This window comes from Astatotilapia calliptera, chromosome 3 (genome assembly GCF_900246225.1).
Source record: "Astatotilapia calliptera chromosome 3, fAstCal1.2, whole genome shotgun sequence".
Taxonomy (NCBI): domain Eukaryota; kingdom Metazoa; phylum Chordata; class Actinopteri; order Cichliformes; family Cichlidae; genus Astatotilapia; species Astatotilapia calliptera.
Genome location: NC_039304.1, coordinates 7,408,230 through 7,428,806, shown reverse-complemented (window position 1 = coordinate 7,428,806; position 20,577 = coordinate 7,408,230). Strand labels below are relative to the sequence as shown.

At 36.1% G+C, this 20,577-nt stretch overlaps 2 protein-coding genes across 2 annotated transcripts; one reads left to right on the top strand and one right to left on the bottom strand.

The window, feature by feature from the left end:
• The first annotated feature begins 6,181 nt into the window (after positions 1-6,181).
• LOC113018398 (uncharacterized) lies at positions 6,182-7,728 on the top strand. The gene is made up of 5 exons (XM_026161469.1): positions 6,182-6,424; positions 6,578-6,922; positions 7,017-7,121; positions 7,203-7,237; positions 7,564-7,728. Exons 1-5 carry the CDS (start codon positions 6,382-6,384, stop codon positions 7,681-7,683), a joined length of 648 nt encoding a protein of 215 aa, XP_026017254.1. The 5' UTR covers positions 6,182-6,381; the 3' UTR covers positions 7,684-7,728.
• A 1,420-nt stretch (positions 7,729-9,148) lies between these two features.
• Positions 9,149-12,468, bottom strand: LOC113018320 (uncharacterized). The gene is made up of 10 exons (XM_026161377.1): positions 12,145-12,468; positions 11,830-11,974; positions 11,690-11,733; positions 11,518-11,547; positions 11,160-11,204; positions 10,335-10,373; positions 10,137-10,157; positions 9,892-10,036; positions 9,637-9,711; positions 9,149-9,279 (listed from the first exon to the last, which is right to left on the bottom strand). Exons 1-10 carry the CDS (start codon positions 12,328-12,330, stop codon positions 9,167-9,169), a joined length of 843 nt encoding a protein of 280 aa, XP_026017162.1. The 5' UTR covers positions 12,331-12,468; the 3' UTR covers positions 9,149-9,166.
• Between the last annotated feature and the right edge of the window lie 8,109 nt (positions 12,469-20,577).

The window sequence follows — 20,577 nt, the reverse complement described above, 5'->3', positions numbered from 1 at the left end:
AAAGGTAAGGACAGCTTATTGACATTGGATAATAAATGATTTTTAAATCAGGTATTGGATCTTTATAGTATGTGAAGTTACATCTTTTTCATATTGTAAAACATCCAAAAAACAAACTGAGGTGTATACTTACTCTGTATGAAACAGAAGCATGGATTATTGTTTCAAAATGAGGCCTGGATAAAATAGGTCTTATCTATGCTAAACGCCTTAAATGATAAAAAAAAAAAAAAGTGGACTTGACTGTTGCCCGAATTCGAGTGTCCAGTTTAAAATCCCAGTCCATCTTAAAACCCAGGTTAGTAACAAGTTTAAAATACTGTGCCAGTGTTCCCAAATCAGTACAGAAAGAATCACAAGGTCTGCTAGGACCAAACACGACCACATCTGTTTGAATGACTTACATTTTAAAAAGTTTAGGGCAATCAAAGTTTTGATATCTTCTAGACATGCCAGAAGCAGTTTAATAGACAAGAAGAAATATTTTTCTGCTTCAGAGGCAGATAAATCGGGCAGTGTCAGAGTGGAGAGAGTGTGGATCCCAATGCAAACACAACATACTGAAACTGAAAACATGTCTTTAATTGAGGCAGAGCAAACATAAACAAAAGCCCAGAAATACAATAACTAAACTAACAAAACCTAAAAAGGAAAGAAAAATATCATTAAAAACCTTTAAGAGTCCTGACTCAGTGCTATGGAGGTTTTCAAAATCTGACAGGCTCACAGGCTCAAACTGGTCAAAAACAGCAGAGCAAGGGATCGAGACAGAGGGGTCAGACTCGGGGGCAGAGATGAGAGGCTGCGTAGTTCCAACCTTCCCAATAAAAAAACATAAAATTATTAGATATTTTCAGAGAGGCCTCCAAACAGCCTGATGGATGTGTGGAGTCACGATCGTGGGCTGCACCAAAAGCTCTTCTGTTACTCATATCTCCAGAGAAGCAACCGATTCCTTCTGTATTCAGGCACATTTGGGCAACAAATGCACCGTCACACCTGGGCAGTATCAACATTGTGCTGTATAAAGGTTGTATGCTCTAGGGGCATAGTACATGACGAAAAGCTGTTTTGCTGGATGGCAACATCTGCTCCCTGCTTCTCTCCAGGTTTTGAAGATTGAAGATCTTCTAAATGAGTGTAAACCTCATCAGATTATGCGTTATATGCTTTAAGTTGTGTGTTTAAGAGTGATACCAAAGAGTCAAGCCTACATTGTGTTATGGGCATCACTGAGACAGCCAGTGGTTACCAAAGAAAAGTGTCACTACTGCTTCAATTCAATTAAATTCCGCTTTTTAAGTTTATCTTTGTTTATACGTATCTGGAGAGGGGGTTGTAGAGTGTTGCTCATCCAATTGCGAAATAAGGTACATCAATTCAGATAGACGTTTCTGTTTTCTAGTATATGAACAGTATGATATAATATGGCTTTCCCAAACCGTACTGTAGGCCATGCCAGGCGTAATGTTTATTCTTATAAAGATATCAGTTTGTTTGGAAATATATTCCACAAACTCTTTATCTGACAAAAGAAGAGGATTGAATCCCCAGAAGTACACAAAAGGTTCATCCGGGAAGCTGAGTTCGAAACAAGTGGACTATCAGATATTACTATACTATCATATTTACAAGTCTTGATATTAGGATGAAGTTTTTTGTCAACAAAAAAGTAATCTATACGCAGTGTTGGGAAGGTGACTTTTAAAATGTATTCCACTACAGATTACAGAATACATGCACCAAAATGTATTTTGTAACATATTCCGTTATGTTACTCAATGAGAGTAAAGTATTCTGAATACTTTGGATTATTTAATATATTATCATGCTTTTTACAATTAGGTGAATATACTATTGCTGTGTGATTTATTACAATTACTGAAGGTGAATCGACATACCGATAACAACTGGATTTTTAAATCTTAATATAAAATGAGTAACAGTAGGGTGGACATTAGGTAAGGCTGCACTTTTTGCAGCGATCTCGTATAGAAAACTATTCCACGCGTATATAAAACAGGTCCGCGGCTCCGAACTGTAGTAAAGGGACCTCTGGCTAATACGTCGGGTTCCGTGTTGGGCTCTTAGATGAAAACTAGCTTTACTTTGTTGTCTGGTTCAACTTTGCTAGCGAGAGACAGAGAGAGGAGTTGAAAGGCTGCACCAACGGAACTTATTGCTTCGGAGGAAAACACGAACACGGTGTACAGTCGAGTCTTAATAGCTTACTTACAACTGGACTACACTGCCCATGAGGCTACATTCTTTAGGGCTATGCCTGTAACACTTTGCCTATTGCCTTCATATTAAATCAGTTTTTAAGCAATAATTTTTAAAAATATTTCTTCACGTCATTATGCGGCCGCAAGCAGAGATGACATGTAGGGGTGCAACGATACTCGTATCGATATTGAACCGTTCGATACAGTGCTTTCAGTTCGAATATGTATCGAACAATACAAAATTTTTAATTTATTTTATCAACTTTCCTTCTGACAATGCTGTCTGTGTTGAGCGCTCAGTGGATCTGCGCTCGACAGTGCAGCCTAGACGGAGTAGTCAAACGCAGATTCACTGAGCGCAGGGCAAGCTAGCGAGACAGAAGTTAAGCTCTCCTTGCAACATGGCAAATTGAACCTCCCCCACCCTCATTCAGATCTGGCGTTTGGAACTATTTTGGTTTTCATGTTACGTATGACCCTGAAGGTAAGCGTGTCATGGACAAAAGTAAAACAGTATGTTGGATGTGCCACGCAATGCTCAATTACATGGGTGGGAGCTAGTGTGTTAGCGCAGTTGGCTCGTTAATGTGTTGGCCGTCCAGCCACACGCACGGAGCGATCCGTGGTAGCTCGTTAACGGAGATTTGCCGTGTTGTGGCGTTAACGTCATTTCAACGAGATTAATGCTGACAGCACTAGTGGGAACACAACGAATATGACTGCACATTTACGCCGACATCATCCTAGTGCAAAGACAAGTGGAAGCAGACAAAAACAACAAACAGGCATGCTACAAACTTTACCCGAGTCATTTAGACAGCCGTTAGCACATGATTCTCCTTATGGGGACCTGATATGTTTAATATGCTGCTGAGAATATAGCCCAGAAGAAGCGTATAGTATAGCTTTTATTTTGGAAAGAACCATTTCTCTGTAAAAAACTCTCTTTTCCAAAGATGTGTGATTTCTCGATCAGATAGATTTTTTTTTATTACTTTGTTGTTTCAGCAACATTAAATTTAAAAACTGTACTTTTGAGTTAAAATATATATTTATAATTTTAATAAATGACAAATTAAAAAGGCATGAACATTTTTTGTATCGAAAAAATATAGAACTGTGACACCAAAGTATCGAACCGAACCGAACCGTGAGTTTTGTGTATCGTTGCACCCCTAGTGACATCGGCCGCCAGATAAAATACAGGCTTTTGAGCCTCTTAATGCGTGTTCTGTTTGCGTTTCCACCAGCGTGGAATTACCAAAAATAGAGAGAGCATAGCCGAACGTATCAAACAGGAAAATACCGCCGTGTAATCCCTTTATTTCAACAAAGTAACTGTATTCTGAATACCACCTTTTTAAACGGTAACTGTAATGGAATACAGTTACTCATATTTTGTATTTTAAATACTTAACGCTGGTACATGTATTCTGTTACTCCCCCAACACTGTCTATACGAGAATATGTTTGATGCACTGCAGAAAAAAAGGAATATTGTTTAGTGGAGGGGTAGCTGGATCTTTTTTGTTTTTAACCCGAACTAATTGTTCTGCCACCAACAATCATGCCAAGGTCTGCTGTTTGGATTCATGCATAAATAGACACACAGTTGACCTGAAGATTGGGTTTTTCATGGTCTGTAAGGAGTCTTAGTTTTATTGCTGATTCTTCTGATTTGTTCAGGCACAAATGGGATTGATTCAGTCAGTTTATCTGGAAAAGCTGCTCAGAGTGAATTTATTTCTACACAGTAAACAAAACTTGTTGATGCGACTTCACACACGGTAAACCAGTCTTACATTGTTTCGCAGCATCCTGAGTACTGATCAAACTTAACTGACTTAAGACTTGCATAAACTCACATCACCCTCTGCTATAGCAAGGTTAAACTTATACTGGTATTATTCCATTGCTGTCAATTAATTATCACTTTTATAGAGGTCAGATATCCACTAAAGATATAATCATGTTGTTAATTTGCTTGTGTTATTTGTGTACATGCACTCCAGCCTGTAATTTATGAAGCAACTGGCTTTCTTATTGCATGACTGTTCTAAAATATTAACCTGAATATAAACTTTTAACTGCAGGAGCTATCTAGTTAGCTAGCTGGATACTGTACCTTTATAATGACAAAGCTGCTAGTTTAGTAAAAAAGCTTAATGACATAGACCAGAGGTGTGGACTCGAGTCACATGACTTGGACTCGAGTCAGACTCGAGTCATTAATTTTATGACTTTAGACTTGACTTGAAAAAATGTTCTAAGACTTGTGACTTGACTTGGACTTTTACACCAATGACTTGGGACTTGAATTGGACTTGAACCGGTTTACTTGAAAAGACTTGATATTTTACCCCAAATATAAAATTTAACATGCATATTATATAGAGATTGAAAATGTGACGTCATTCACGGGTAGAACCGCAAAGGATTCTGGGAACTCGTGGCAAGCGGTACTAGCGCACGCAGGCTTTCAATTAAAATCAGTTATACAGCGATAAAAAGAAACACAAAAATGTCAAGAAGCCGTTTTATTATTAACTGCAATAGCCGGTCGCATGACAGCCACTGGAAGCCGACGGGTAAAGAGATCGGTTGTTATCGGATTACGTCGTTGAAGAGAAATTGTTCAAGCCATGTTTCCGAAGTAACAAAGACGCGACGGATGGCCTGGATTGCAGCCATTCAAAGATCAAATATAACGTCCCAGAACACTCCAGCTCACAGGTTAGTCTGCTCCAAGCATTTACACGAAGGTCAGTGTTTTTTAGTAGTTAATACGTCATTTTTCTTAACATAATTGGTGATATAGGTTACAAGCAAGTCTGGCGCTGAACAGAAATTGTCGCGCTATGCTCCTTTATTTATTGTGCATAAATAGTGAATTGTCCTGACACAATATTGCGTTTTGCTTCTGTTATTATGGTACATTGACAAAAACATATACTTTTATTCACAGGATAAAACAGGTTTTTTGTATCACTAATTGCCCAGTACGATTACAGCATACAGTATTATTGTCACTGCTACATTTCTGTGATGGGTACCAGAAATTATTTCCACTACTAATTAATTACCGTTGAGCTCAAAGGTCCTATTAATAAACGGTTAACGAATGTGTATTTATGACGACAATTTGTGAGACTGGTAAACTTATGATACGTACGATGGTCTTTCGTTCTACACGGTGCATTTCAAGGTCCTGCACCCATCCGTCGGTAAACTGTACCTGGGCTTGTTGCAGTGACCTGAAGTTACTAAACTTCATGATCGTATGCGCTCACTCCAAGAACCGTATGATTATAAATATGCATATAAATATGCTAAGATGAGATAGCTGACTTCATCTAACTAGTAAATGTTGTCCAGGCTACGTTGGTGATACAGTTTTTTTTAATGTGTATGATATTTTTGTCATGCGATTTTAAAGCTGGTCCTACAACCGCATCCAAGAATAACATGCAGCTTATCTCAGAACTGTCCGTGAAAATTATTCTTGGAGCTAGGTTTAATTGAGCTGCATTTTAAAGAGGTGCAATTTCACAATTTGTGTATATTTTCTAAGTTCACTATTTTGTCATGTGTTGAGAAAAACACAGATTTTAAAATTACATGGTCTAATATTTACATTTAGCATAACTGCAACATTATTTTTTCGTTTTGTTTTTTTTTAAAGACTCGAAAGGACTTGAAATTCAAAATTTCAGACTTGTGACTTGACTCGGACTTTTACACCAGTGACTTGAGACTCGACTCTGACTTGCCTGACATTACTTGAGACTTGACTTGAGACTTGAGGATAAAGACTTGAGACTTACTTGAGACTTGCAAAACAATGACTTGGTCCCACCTCTGACATAGACTGTGAAGTCAGTAGTTATCGTCATGTTCTGCAGTTATAAAAATCAAAGACAAAGTTAATGTGCCAGTGTCAGGAAAGGTTTACAAAAGCATTACTGAGACTGTCTAACAAACAAACCTAACAAAGAAGCGATGATATCCTGATTTTTGTTGCTGTGCTTTTCTACAAGCTCCCGTGCAGTTGGTCTGCAGTCAGTCTACACATATAAGAACAGCCCACCTCTTTATCTAGAGATCACTTTTGCTGGAGCACCATTCAGTTAGTGCCGTTGCAGTGGCCGTGTGCACAATGGTGAACTTCAACTTGCTATCATTTTTACTCTCTACTCTCAGTAAGTACACCTATCTATTTTTTATCAGTAGTTAGTTGCAATTTGTTGTTGCCATTAAATTACATTTACAAAAGTTAATTGACAACATAAGTTTTAGGTGTTGTTTCTTTCTTTGGAAATTTGTCTTTTATGAATACTTGTTGAACGTTTCAGGCTGGATATCTGTTTCACTCGCACAGTTTTACACTGTGACGGTTGAGCCTGGACAAGAAATCACACTGCAGTGCTCCAACTTCAGCAGTTTTGCAACCCACATATTCTGGTTCAGACTGGCCGACAGACTTAATGCCAGTCGCATCTCTTTTATGCCCACTGCTAATAGTCGTGCTACCTTCTGTGACGGATTTCAAGATACTAAATTTAACATGACATCCAACACCTCTGTGCTATTTCTCGAAATCAAACAATTGGATCCATCTGACTCTGGGTTATATTTCTGTGGAGAGTTGCACATGGGACGGCCAAGTGTTTTCACTGCAACATATTTGAAGGTTCAAGGTAAGATTGTTCTTTTACTTTAATGTTTGAGTAATTGTCAAAAAGGCAGAATATCCTATATGTGCTACTTTTTTTGTAGTTGACGTTCTTTTAGAAGATGGGTTAACCAATCTATCAACTGTGATCCTCGGCAGTTTAACTGTTTTCCTTCTACTGGTCATCATTGGTCTGGTTGTTAGCATCAGGAAACTTCATACAGGTATTTATGTGTTTGAATTTAAACTGAAATTGCAAAGGTTTTGAGTGGAGAACTGATAGATGTACTGTTTCTGCCATTTAGCTCATGACGAAATGCAGAATTTGCAGCACAGTGAGGTAATCTATTTTAACCTTGGATTCCAGTTGATTTATTGATATATTGTCTGATTCAGTTATTTAAACTGTTAGCTTCCATCAGTCAACAGCAATCCATCTAAGTTATGGTTTAATTGTTTTAGCTATGCTGAAAATGCAGAAAACAGAAAATGTTACCAAATTTCCATCTCTCCCATTTGGGCGTTACTTCAATAAATATCAGTTGGATGTCAATCTTATACTAACCACAGCTCTATCCATTGATGGACTGTCTGTGACCTGGTCGATGTCAACAGGTTAATATTTAATCCTTTGAGATTAGTGACTTCAAACATTTTCCATTACAGAATGCAGAGTCTGATGCCATGAACTATGCAGCACTGAGTTTCCATACCAGAACAAACATGAGAAGGCCTGCACCACAGAGGGAGCTGGAGCCAAATGTTTTGTACGCTGCTACGAGATAGACTCCCAAAATAACCGAACATCAGCACAAAGTGAAAGCTATCATATTTCTGTTATTTTCTGTTTGTAGAGTTGTGTACAGTTGGTGTATGTAAATCTTTACAACCACCTTTAACAAAAAAGACATTTTTTCTAATAAAGATTTAAACAAAATGTGCTGTACCTGCTAATACTTTCTGATTTTCTAGCTATATCTCCGTCTCCCACCACAGCTGCTATGACTTTATCTGAGCGCAAATCACTGTAGATGATAGGTGATGGAGGAGTTAGTGAAGACTGATAAATAATGCAGACTATTTTATATTGAGAGTGAGTGAGACTCTTTCAATGTAATAGTGAGAGAGGCATAAAGGTGTGTGAGATGTGTTCAACAAGAAGAGACAAAATGCTCTTTTGTCTCTCATCAGGGCCACAGGCAACTGTTGTGTATGCTGCCACCACACAGGTTCAGGAGGGAAGTGATTTGCTGCTCAGAGTGGAATGAATGACGTTTTCCCCCTGCTGTTTGTGAGACAACTGTGGGTGCAGTTGTTACTTTTGCTTCTCATTTTGCACTGAAAATCCTAGTTTGTCTTTTTGGACCTTGAAAGTGCAAGAAAAAATATTCTTGCCCACACTGTATTTTAACTTGAATAATATCTACACTTAGCAATGAATCAGGAAAGTTCTGTGTTAATGTAATATTTTGCATTTTTACCCCAGAGTCACCTCAAACCTTCTGTCCCATACGGTAAAAAAATATATTTTGAAATATATTTTGAAATATATTTCAAAATATACAAAAATTGGCCAAAAAATATATGCGCTAAAATACATTTCAAAATATATAAATATATTTTGAAATGTATTTTAGCGCATATATTTTTTGGCCAATTTTTGTATATTTTGAAATGTATTTCAAAATATATTTTTTGAAATACATTTCAAAATATATAAATATATTTTGAAATGTATTTTAGCGCATATATTTTTTGGCCAATTTTTGTATATTTTGAAATATATTTCAAAATATAATTGAAAATTAATTAAAAATCTTTCAAAAATATATTTTACCCTTCATATATTTCAGTCGAAGAAAACACATTCACATGTAACAACTGAAAATCTTTATTTGATATCTAAAACAAACACAGCATATAAATCAAGCTAGGAACATACATTATACAACTTTATTTTCATAACATTCTTAAAAATTGTAAAATTTTTAAAAAATAAAAATTATATATATATATATATATATATATATATATATATATATATATATATATATATATATACACACATACATTTAACTATACAAAATGCAACTGCAACAAACACTTATAAGTAACGATACTGTGAATTTGATGTGAACTGCTATTAACACAATAAAAATGTGATCACTCAAAGATGTTTACTGATCAATAACAAGCAGAGGAATACACACACACACATATATATATATATAGATATATATATGTGGGTGTGTACGAACATAAAACATATTTAAAATGTAACTTTTTTTTTCTTTTCCAACAGTCTGAGTTCCCCCAGCTTTGAATTGACTGCAATCCCCAAAGCCCCTCTGGATACATTGGGGAACCTCTTCCTTACCGCCACTGTAACAAACAAAAGTCACAGTTCTAGTACTTTTATCAGAGTTAAAATAAAAACATGATTTAAATTAGCTAGCTTCATTTAGCAAACAGATATTTCCGTTCATAGAGATACAGATATATTTTCCACATAATTTTACCTTTTTTTTCCCCCTCGATGGAAAGTCTATCCAGTTCACATTACAGTAATACTAACACCCCTTTTGGTCATCTATCCTTACTCTCCATCATTCAATCTGTTGACCTTCTTTGTCTGAGTCCAACCACTTCAATGCTTCATCACCTATCTGTGCAATTTTTATTGTTGCAAAGTGAGTTACTTGTGCAGTATGCAATTTTAGATACACAGTCTTCACTTACTATATATGGCTGTCATGGTTTCTTTATCAAGGGCAGTTCTTCGCTCTGCGCCGATGTCTGTTTTGCTGTGTCCTCCTATAAAAAGCATTAACATTTGAGTGTCTGGCTAGTTAAATTTCCAAAAATCTGATCTTTGTTCATCTAAACATTTGAACTACAATATTATGCTTTTTGGTAAAGAAACTGGTGACAGAGAAGTAGGCTTTTTAAAATACTATTAGCTAACCATTGGAACTAAGTTTCAAAGCTGTTTACCTTTTAAATTGCTCTGGATCAAAACCTCCAGTGGGAAGACGGCCATCAGAAGAACACGCACCATTGAAGTGGGTGTTTGGGCCTGAAGAGCAGTAGCCCACTGATGTTTCAGAATTTTTACCCCTGTAGCATGTGCTAACTCCACCTGTGGTTGCAATCACATAAAAAGAGTGTTTCAATATAAATTGTTTTTAAAAAACACATTTGAGTTTGCACCTACCTAAATTCTCAGCAAAATTACTTACATATTCAGCATCACTGGAACCCTTTAAATAAATAAACACATACATATGAAGTCAACAATGTTGTTACAGACAGAGTATTACTGGTAAACTAAATGAAAGAAGGAAGAACTCAGAATAACTTAGATGATTGAGTCTTTACACTTTAATAAGAAAGATTGACATTTCGCGGTGGAACAAAGCAGAATCAAAAATACTTACTTTAGAATCCCCAGACGCTTTGCATGAAGAGTTGGGCACCTATAAAGGAGAATATTTAAAGATTAAAAAAAATACACATAACATTGACTGCCATAAAACCACTGAATAAATATCAGAATGTGACAATGTTGCACAACAATCTAAACCTTGTAAGTCATGTATATCTATACAATTCAAGTAAATAGGTACAGCATACATGTTCTGGAGAAAAAACAAACAAACAAACAAGCAAAAAAAACAACAATATATAAGAATCCAGTGGGGTAAAAAATCTCTTCTGAAGAATATAGTTCATTTTGGGTGAAAAACAAAACATTCCTCTAAAATATATATACTGACATCAGCAATCAACATCATGATTGTAATTATTTCCCTACTAGTCCATCTACTGCTCTGTGCATGTGTCAAGCACTACGACTGTATCTATGCATATAAATTCACCATATATATCCTGCAAAAATGTCTTGTTATGGTCAAAAAAAGGCAAACAAACAAAGGCATTCAATCAGAGATGAGAAATTAATCGGGAATATCAATTATATGGTAAATGGCCTGTATTTGTATAGCGCTAGTCCCTAAGGACCCCAAAGCGCTTTACACATTCAGTCATCAACCCATTCACACACTGGTGATGGCAGCTAAAAAAACACAATCCTTATTAAGCAATGTCTAACCAGTAGTACTGGTCTGAATGACAACAAACATAGCTAGTGTTTGGGAAAATCTGTTATAAAACAGTTATTATTTCAATAGTTATGCTTAGCATGTGACATAATATCACGTGACACAGACACTGCGTAAAAAACCACAACAACTAATACTTACTTTAGGAGGATGAGGGAGGGCAGCATCAGGTTGAGACTTTGACATCTGTAAGAGAAAAACTGATGTATTAGAAACAAGTCATTTAAAAATACATTAATGTGGCAGACTGTTCCCTGTTCCGATGCAGTGTACAAGTACAATCAGGGCTGTCACAACAATGGGGCGGTGCCAAGTCGTCGCAACCCTAGGTACAATGTACAAGTACATATAACTACATATGTGAATAAAGCAAGAATCTGTTTAGGTTAGGCACACTGCTGACTGATGCTTGTTAGGTTTATATGATTGCAAACTGCACAAAAACAACAAAGCAACAAAATTAATGGTAATGACAAAAAATTAATTAGATTTTACTTACGTCAGGAAGATCTGCATTCATTTTCATGGGCTAAAATAAATAGGCACAAACATTACTGCTAAACAACCCCAAAAAAACTCCAAAAGGCCTCAAAATGATTAAAAAGGCAAGGAAATGTGGAACATTGTAATTAGTGATTATTAATGAAGGATAACTGTGCTTTGTTTCTAACCTTGGTAATTAAATGCTGTGTAGCCTGAAGGAGAGGTGGGATTTCTGTGAAAGTGAAATTAAATGTGAATAGGTTTTGATAGTTATTGTATATGACAAGTGTAAACACACACATAAAACATGCAATAGTACAGTACTTACTTTCAAGTATTTCATTTTTCAGCCTATCGTTCTCTCTTTTTAGATTCGAGTTCTCTTCTCTCAACTGATTAATGACACGCTGTAGATGTTCAAGTTTCTTTTCATTCCATAACTTTAGATCGTTTTGTTGGTCTGTTGGGTATGCCTAAGAAATGAAACAAAAAACTCTCTCTTTAAAAGCCACCTTCTGTATGAAGGAATGATCTCAAAATGTTGGGGGGGGGGGGTTACACATACATATATATATATACACAAAACAGGTATATATATATATATTAGTATATATGTCTGTGTGTGTACGCGGCGAACACTCACCTTTTTCTTAGCTGCCGGTTCGTCTGTGACCTCTGTGGCCTCAAGGAGTTTCATAGAAGGTTTACTTTTTCTCTTAAGCACCTCTGGCTTGGGTAGTTGTTCTTCGATTTCCTTAAGCTTTGTTTGCAAAGTTTTTTCCCTTTCTGAGGAGGCAGAATAATAATAAAAAAGGCTAAAGTACATCATAATATAATTAAGTTACATATTTTGATTAACAAATAAGCGACAATAAAGTAATATTATACTGGAGAAAAGGCACCTGCTAGCTTAATGATGGAGGCTTCATAGACCGGCCACCCGCCTTTTGGCTCCTTGGCGCCTTGTCGCCACTCCACCAAATAAATGTCCTTTTCCTCCAAACCGTTTAAGTATTCCTCCTCATCAAAATCCCGAATGTGTTCAGTCGGCAGAATTGAGAACTTTCCATCTTCCGACCACTTAATTAACGCGAACATTATCCGCTTGTGTCTTCCCCTCTGTATATCGGCCTTTCGCGCCTCAAACGTCGGTTATATTTCAAAAAAAAAAAGGGGGGGAGGGGGGGGAAGAAACAACAACTAATAATTTTTTTTATTACTATTATTAATATTTTTTGCGCGTTCATTGCACATGTTTGGGAATATTTCAATATTTACTTTTTATTTTATCTTTATTTATAAAAAGCACAATGGCAACGCGCATGCGCATACTCTGCTCCGCTCATTAACCTTTACACTTTCACACAACCTACAGATCTAGAACGAAGACGCTGCATTTTTTGAATAATCTCTGGCGAGCATAGATTTCATAGAAAAAACATATTATATTGTTTTAAGTACCTTTTTTTCGATTAATCCTGTGACGTACAAAGACGGACGTTTTTGGGACTTTACGTTTAAGTTTTTAAAGTTTTTGTTAAGGTCTCCATTGCGTGTGCAGACGCTCGCGGAAGAAGACGCTGAAATTTTGCGAACTCCCTGGAAAACTGCTCGGTAAGCATATATTTCACTAAATTTATTTTATATGTTGCAGTTTCTGTTTTACAATCCTCGATGTTTTCTTCAATGTGATTTTAATGTCATCAACAGGTCACGTGTGAGTCAAAATGAGCGAGCCTCCTGAAAGGATTCCGTATAAACGTTATCTAACTGATCCTGAAGAGGAAATTCCTTCAAGAACCAAACGGAGATGGGCACAAAAAGAAAGGTGTGTTGGTAATGTAATATCCCTCACTCTTTAACATTAACGAATGCCATAGGGCCGCACAATCAATAAATCTAGTGGCAATCACTAAGGATGCCACAATTATGTAATCGTTCAAAGTGGCAAATAATTGTCCACTGCATGCTTAAGATGTTTGTTTGTTTTTTATCAAGAATAAACAAAGCCAATGTGTAATAGACATTTGGGGCTTAATACTCCAGAATAGCATTGAAGGATTTTCAATTAGTGTTTTCAGCTTATGTTCTTGTAAAAATAGGACATGCAGTTGCTTAAAACAATGGTATAAACATCATTCTAAGTAAATTTTATCAAATGTAATTAATAGCCACAATGAAAATTGTAAGGAAAAAATGATCTTTATAAATTACCATACCATAAGGTACTCTGGCTCCCAAATGAATGATCTGGAGTTGGAGTTGGCTCTTTTAAACAGGGAATGTAGCTAGGCTATATCTAATCTGCTTATTACTGATCAATAAACATCTTTATAAGTGATCACATCTTTATCATGTTAATAGCAGTTCACTTAGAGTTCAAATATAGCAATAAGCAATTTCTATTTTCTTTATTGTATATTTTCTTTTTCAGAATTAAGGTTGCAGAAGAAGAACTTCAGAATGTTATCAAGGAATGTCAAAAGGTATGCCTTATGATATGATTGGTGGTTCAATTTGCATTTTTGTAAATTCATAAATGAACAGTTCAACCAAAAATGTAAATTCTCTAATCAATTGCTCACTCTTAAGTTGCTCACTCTTATAAACCTGTATGAATTTCTTTTGAACAAAATAATGTTGATAACCAAACAGTTGCTGGTCCCCATTGACATAGTATGGACATAGTATGAAATAACAACACTATGGAAGTCAGTAGGGACAAGAAACTGGTTACCAACATTCTTGAAAATATCTTCTTTTGTGTTCAACAGAACAAAGAAATAGGTTTAGAACAACTTGAGGGTGATGATTACCAAAATAACATTTTATTCCTTTTATCTTATCATCCATTTTATCTTATCCCTTAGCATTTAATTACCTCAGTTATAACAAATAATAAATGCTTGATTCATATTAATATTAATAATAATCTTATTGGTCTCTTTTTAAGGTTAGTGTTGGAATACAAACATTTTGGGTTAACTGTAATGAAAACACTTTTAATGCATAAACCTAAATTAAATTTATTCTGAGTATTGGACTATAGATTTCTCGAAATAAGTACACAATAGTTAGTTGAATTTTCAAGTCAAGAAATGAAATCAAAAAGATCATTACATTTCTAGACATTATTTTTTAAAGAATATTCATGAATTAGTGCATTGAACAAGAAAAAATAAAACAAGTAATCATTGTTCTAATTATGATTTTTACGGTAATTTCTACTTTCTACTGCAATCATATATTCTTACAGAATTTATCATGAAAGAAAGCACTAAGCATTCATTTTGACAGCCTAAGCACACTTAGATTTTGGCAAGACTGAATGGACATGTCAAATAGTGCACAATTAGTGAATGAGACCAATTTCAAATTTCTGCTGTAATGTTAAAAAAAGAGATGCATAAATACAGAGAAGACGGTTACAGGGCAGATCTCACCGATATAGACATGAATGCGTCTATGAGTCCACTAGGTTAATGCTCTTACACTGAAGATTTGCTTACAGGACCCATAATTCTCTCTCTCGCTTCTCTTTTCAAGGAAATCCCAGACACCCTTCCAGAAGACAGAAGTCTGCTGATGACTAATGATGAAGAGTGCACTGCAGGTCCTGTTCAGATAGAGGTCCCAGTGGATTCAGGTCAAACTAAAGAGCAAAATCAACTACTACTTCTGGCACTTAAGCTCAAACACAGTTTGACCAATGACTGTCTTAAAGATATCATGAAAATCCTTAATGTTGTTGGTGGCAGTGATGCAGCATGCAGGACAAAATATTCATTTTACAAAGCTTTTGATGATACAAAAGACATCATGAAAATCTGTTATGTGTGTGAACAGTGCAGTAATATAATGTCAGCTGAACTGGACCAAGTTCATTGTGTTCAATGCAACAGCACCTATGACAAAGCAAGTAGGTTTACCAATAACTTTTTCATATACCTCTCCTTGGAAGATCAACTCAAAAATCTCTTGAGAATGCCAGGAATTACAGATGAATTAATAGGAAGGCAAACAGAAACATCTACTTCTCTCAGTGACATTTGTGATGGTTTTCAAACCCTCAGCTTAACATTTAGCTTAACATTTAGCTGTGATGGTGTGCCAGTTTTTAAAAAGTCCCCTTGTAGTATTTGGCCCCTTTTTTGCACCATTAATGAATTGCCATTGAAAACAAGACAGGATAATGTACTCCTTTGTGCACTATGGTTCGGGGATGAGAAGCCTCACATGAGAAGTTTCTTAAAACATTTCATTGATGAGTGTGTGGGCCTACAGGACAGTGGTTTCACATGGGAAGATGACAAAGGCGTTTCTGTCAATACAAAAGTAATCCCTCTAATTCTAATGAGTGACTCAGTTGCCAGACCTGTGATCCAAAATTTTAAACAGTTTAATGGTGAATATGGATGCTCCTACTGCCTTCATGAAGGAAAGGTAGTTGAAAAAGGCAGAGGATTCACTCGTGTATATCCTTTTCAGAAGGACATTCAGCTCCGCAATCAGGAACAAACTAATGAATTTGTAGAAGCTGCGCTACAGTCTGGTAAAGCTGTTATGGGTGTTAAAGGGCCAAGTATGTTGTGTAGACTTCCCAGTTTTGATATTATCGAAGGGTCTGTCCCAGACTATATGCATTCAGTACTTCTGGGTGTTGCAAGAACTGTAACAGGGCTGTGATTAAACAGTGAAAACCATGAAAAGCACTGGTATATAGGTAGGTCTACAAAACTGTTAGATGAAATGCTTTTAAAGATTAAACCGCCATGTAATGTACCTCGTGTGCCAAGGTCTGTCACATTGAGGAAATTTTGGAAAGCCCATGAGTGGTATATGTGGCTCTTTTATTATAGCTTACCTGTACTGAAAGGTGTATTGCCATAACCACTACTGAATCACTGGTCTAAACTAGTCAAGGGAGTATCCCTTCTGTTGGGCGAAAATATAACTAGAGAGCAGATTACTGAGTCTGAGGCACTTCTAACAGATTTTGTGAAAGACATGGAGGTATTCTATGGGGAAGCTAATCTGTCTTATAATGTCCATCTTTGCCTCCATTTACCAAGGAGTGTAGTTAACTGGGGGCCTTTGTGGGCTCATTCCGCCTTTGTGTTTGAGTCTTACAATGCTAAACTACTAGACATGATCAAAAGCACTCAAGGGGTTGCGCTACAGATTGTAAAAATGTTCTGGCTACAGAAGGCCTTACCATTTTATGGCCAGACTTTACTGAAAGATGCCTCAAATGAATGCAAAGAGATATTTGAATCTCTAACAAGACCTAAACAGTTAAAAGATGTAACTCGCAAACATGGTATCACTGCACTTAATCATCCTAAAGTGCGATTAATTAGGAGGGATGACTATATGGCACTGAGTCGTTATGGGGTACAAAGGAGCAGAGTAAAGTACTTTCAACGAATCATTACAAATGGCGAGGTGTTTCACTCAGAAGATTACAGTCGTGTAGTCAAACGTAATTCATTCACTGTTATGTTGAATGATGATGATCAAAATTTCTTTAACATTAAACGATTTGTAATATGTCAAAATGAAAGTGGAGAGACGTGTTATGCCATTGGAAGATTCTATGAACAAGCAAAGCATAGTCTCTGTGCCTCAAATCCAAGTTATTTTGAACCAGTATCAAAACGTCTTGGGCATCTGACAGGTATTCTTGCTGCAGAGATCAAATGCAAATGTCTGATCATTCACACTGAAAAACTAAAAGTCAATTACATTTTTAGACGCATTAATCAGTGTGAATTCCTTAAATAAGGTTAAACACGAGAAAACATGATTTTCTGCCATGTGGTATTTTTCTGAAGTGATTTTAAACCAGTTCATAAAAAAACCATACATAATTAAACATTAAATGGCAAAACGTCAGATATACATTACATTAAATTAACATGGCCTACTTACCAGCACTGGAGGGGGAAAACACAAAATAACAAAGCAAAATGGGGGTAGGCAGAGGACAGAGGACACACTTCTTTTTATAGGTTTTGGGCTTTTGTTGTGTAACTAGAAGGGAATCTCAGTTTCTGAACACTTCATCAGCAAACTATTGTTTTGATGCTCATCTATGAGTCATATGAGCTCATCAATGATCCACAGGACATCTGAAAATACCCTGCCATCAGTGGCACACAGCCAGTCATGAGCATAATAACTGTTGTAACATAGTGATTGTTCGCTTAATTTGAAGTGCTGTTTAATTTTGCTCAACAAAATGAACATTGTGCTTATGATTTTTGTATAATCTGTAAAAAAAAAAAAAAGAAAAAAGAAAAATGACCAAAGACTTAATGGTCAAACTCAACTTTTTAACTCTGAGGGAGATGGAGAATGAGCCTATTTTCAAAAAAAGTGGACTGTTTCTTTAAGTACTATATTGTATATATTGTCAAAAAAGTGTACATAGCAGTTGTATTTTGTGTACTGTATCAATGACTATTAATTTCAAAGTCAAGTGAATGCTAATATTGTCTAATGTGAAATACTGTAAGCAAATGAATAAATAACCTAATTCTTGCTAGACCTTTGACTGTGTTTTGTTTGAATCCAACTGTGTTTGCAGATGTGATTAGAAGCAGATGTTGTTACTTTTATTATTATTATGGCACTAAATACATTTTAACCTCCTAAGACCCGAACTCTTCCACGACATGCATTTTTAATTTCTCTTTGATATTTGGGCATATTGGGACCCGATGAATGTAAAAACAAAGAATTACCAGATTTTCTTTTAACTTATTTTTATTTTTAAGAAAAATAAGAGCCACAAATGAGGATATTTGTTTAAAATTTTGATAGAACAGTAGCAGTATAATGTCCTCGGATATGGATATCAGGCCCTTGTAGAGCAAAATTGAGTATTTTGGTCTAAATAACCCAAAATGTGACGTCCACATATGTGGACGCCAGGTCCAAAGAGGTTAAATAAGGGATACTTTGAAATATATTCTACTGAAAGGTTGGAAATGTATTTTCTTGAACGCAAATATCTTTTAAAATGTATTTTGGTTTGAAAGAAATATATTTTAAATTTCAAAAATATATTTTTTTGGAGCATCACAAATACAAAATATATTTACCATATATTTGAAATATATTTTGGCCAGGAAAAATGTATTTTTTTACCGAATGGGGTTCTTCAGTAGTGAACGCAGCCTGTCAGTCCACTGTTCATCTCAGCTGTATAGATGACAGGTGTGCACGTTATTATTTGTAAAACTCTGTGATACAGGCCGATGAGTCCGAGAAGTTCTCTTCTGTCTGATATCAGTGACACTGAACTTTAGTGAAACTCTCTTTGAAGTGGATCCAACGTTATCAGACACCAAGCACCAAGTAGATAAACTGTCATAGAGGAACAGGATGCTTGATGGTGATATTTCAACACTTTGTCAAACTTATGTTTCAGAACATCTGCACTAAATTTTTGTCTATAAAGGTGACTGTAGAGGTGACTGTTGTTGTGATTCAGGGCTATATAAATAAAACTAAAGTGAATCCGATTATTAAGTGATGACGTGACAAATCCTACTTCCAGGCCTAAAGTAGTCTGCATTTAATATGGCTTTTGTGTTGTTAACATGTTTAATGCTTTGTATTTTCTTCTATTTAATCTCAAAAAGCTCCTAAAAAAGTCAGTGATCACCTTTGACCTCCCTCGGCTTTTATTACCGCTAATCATTTATTTAAGCTCAGTTTTTAAAACCTTACGATGTAACTACAGCCCAGCCCATGCAGCAGTATATGAATGACTAACCTCGTATTGTGGATGGATTATCTCAGTTGTTCTCCTGGCTGAAGTTTGGTCCTTTTACAGCATCCTGCCATGCAATTACATTTGTTCCTGACCACCGAGAACACTCACATTAACTTTTATCGAGTGGAAAAAAAGTTAGCTTGTTTATATTATGCTAACATAGCTGTGTCGCTAGCGGTCACGTAGCAGATTATTATATACCAGCTAGTCAAACTTCAGTAACCCTACAAACGTCACTGCTGTTTAGTTTTCTGTCTTCATTTATGCTGGAAGTGATAGCAGAGCTGTACGTTTTAATTTGTTTCCAAAACCCCGCAGTCAGGACATGCTATATTGTATTTAGATTGAAGCTAGCGAGCTAACTTCCTGCTAACTTCTAACTCCGTTAAATGTCATAAATTCCGTTGGATGCCTGGATGTTAAACTCAGTTGTTACACCTGGTAGAGCAGAACACTGATAATTTTATTAAAGATGAAAGACTTAAGACAGTGTTTTAACTCTCAGTAACGCCACAGTGATCATTTGAGATATGGACCTGCAGCAGAGTTTAGGCCCAGACACGGTTAGTGACGTCAGACTGAACGATCGGATTGAAGTGTGGTCCTAAATAAATCATGTAACGTGACCATCGCAAACTGAGGTTTTGGTAACAGTTTCGACAGCTGGTGAGAAGCAAGGATTCGATTTGCTCATGTATATTAAAAAAAAACTACCCAATCTCTCACTATTTCTGCTGTGGACTCTGAAACAATATAGAAGATCAATTAACTTAAACCTTGAGATTTAAAAGATAATTAAATAAATATTGTCATATTCAAATGATTGATGTCATTTAGAGAAAGAGAGAGACATCTGGGTGAGTTCCACTGACTTTTATCAGCAGAGACAAGCACACTGCAGTATGAATTCATAAATTCATCACAGCCTACGGTTTTGAGGAGACAATAACCAGACAGGAATTTCCAGCTCTAACTGCCATCTATGTAACGTGACCATCGCAAACTGAGGTTTTGGTACATGTGTACACATGTACTATTTTTTTCTACTTTCAAACAATTAATCTTATTTGCTGCATCAAGTAACTGAATCCTCACTTTAGCTCGTTATCCATATTCTGTGGGGGGGTGGGGGGGGGAATAACAGTGTGAAAGCCTAAATAAACATTCAAGAAAAGCAATATCCGATAATTAGATCATCCTGTTTCTTTTTATTCCCGTTGACACTTCTGGTTTAAATATCTCTAAACAGCAGGAGAAATGCATGCAGGTTCAGCAGTTAAAACCTCAGACAGA

Coding starts and splice junctions, on each gene's coding strand:
- LOC113018398 (XM_026161469.1), top strand. CDS start 6,382: ATGGTGAACTTCAACTTGCTATCATTTTTACTCTCTACTCTCA. Junction 6,425..6,577: donor ATTTTTACTCTCTACTCTCA/GTAAGTACACCT, acceptor TGAACGTTTCAG/GCTGGATATCTGTTTCACTC. Junction 7,238..7,563: donor AGAATTTGCAGCACAGTGAG/GTAATCTATTTT, acceptor TTTCCATTACAG/AATGCAGAGTCTGATGCCAT.
- LOC113018320 (XM_026161377.1), bottom strand. CDS start 12,330: ATGATGTACTTTAGCCTTTTTTATTATTATTCTGCCTCCTCAGAAAGG. Junction 11,734..11,829: donor GAAAAATGAAATACTTGAAA/GTAAGTACTGTA, acceptor TCACTTTCACAG/AAATCCCACCTCTCCTTCAG. Junction 10,158..10,334: donor AAGCGTCTGGGGATTCTAAA/GTAAGTATTTTT, acceptor ATTTATTTAAAG/GGTTCCAGTGATGCTGAATA.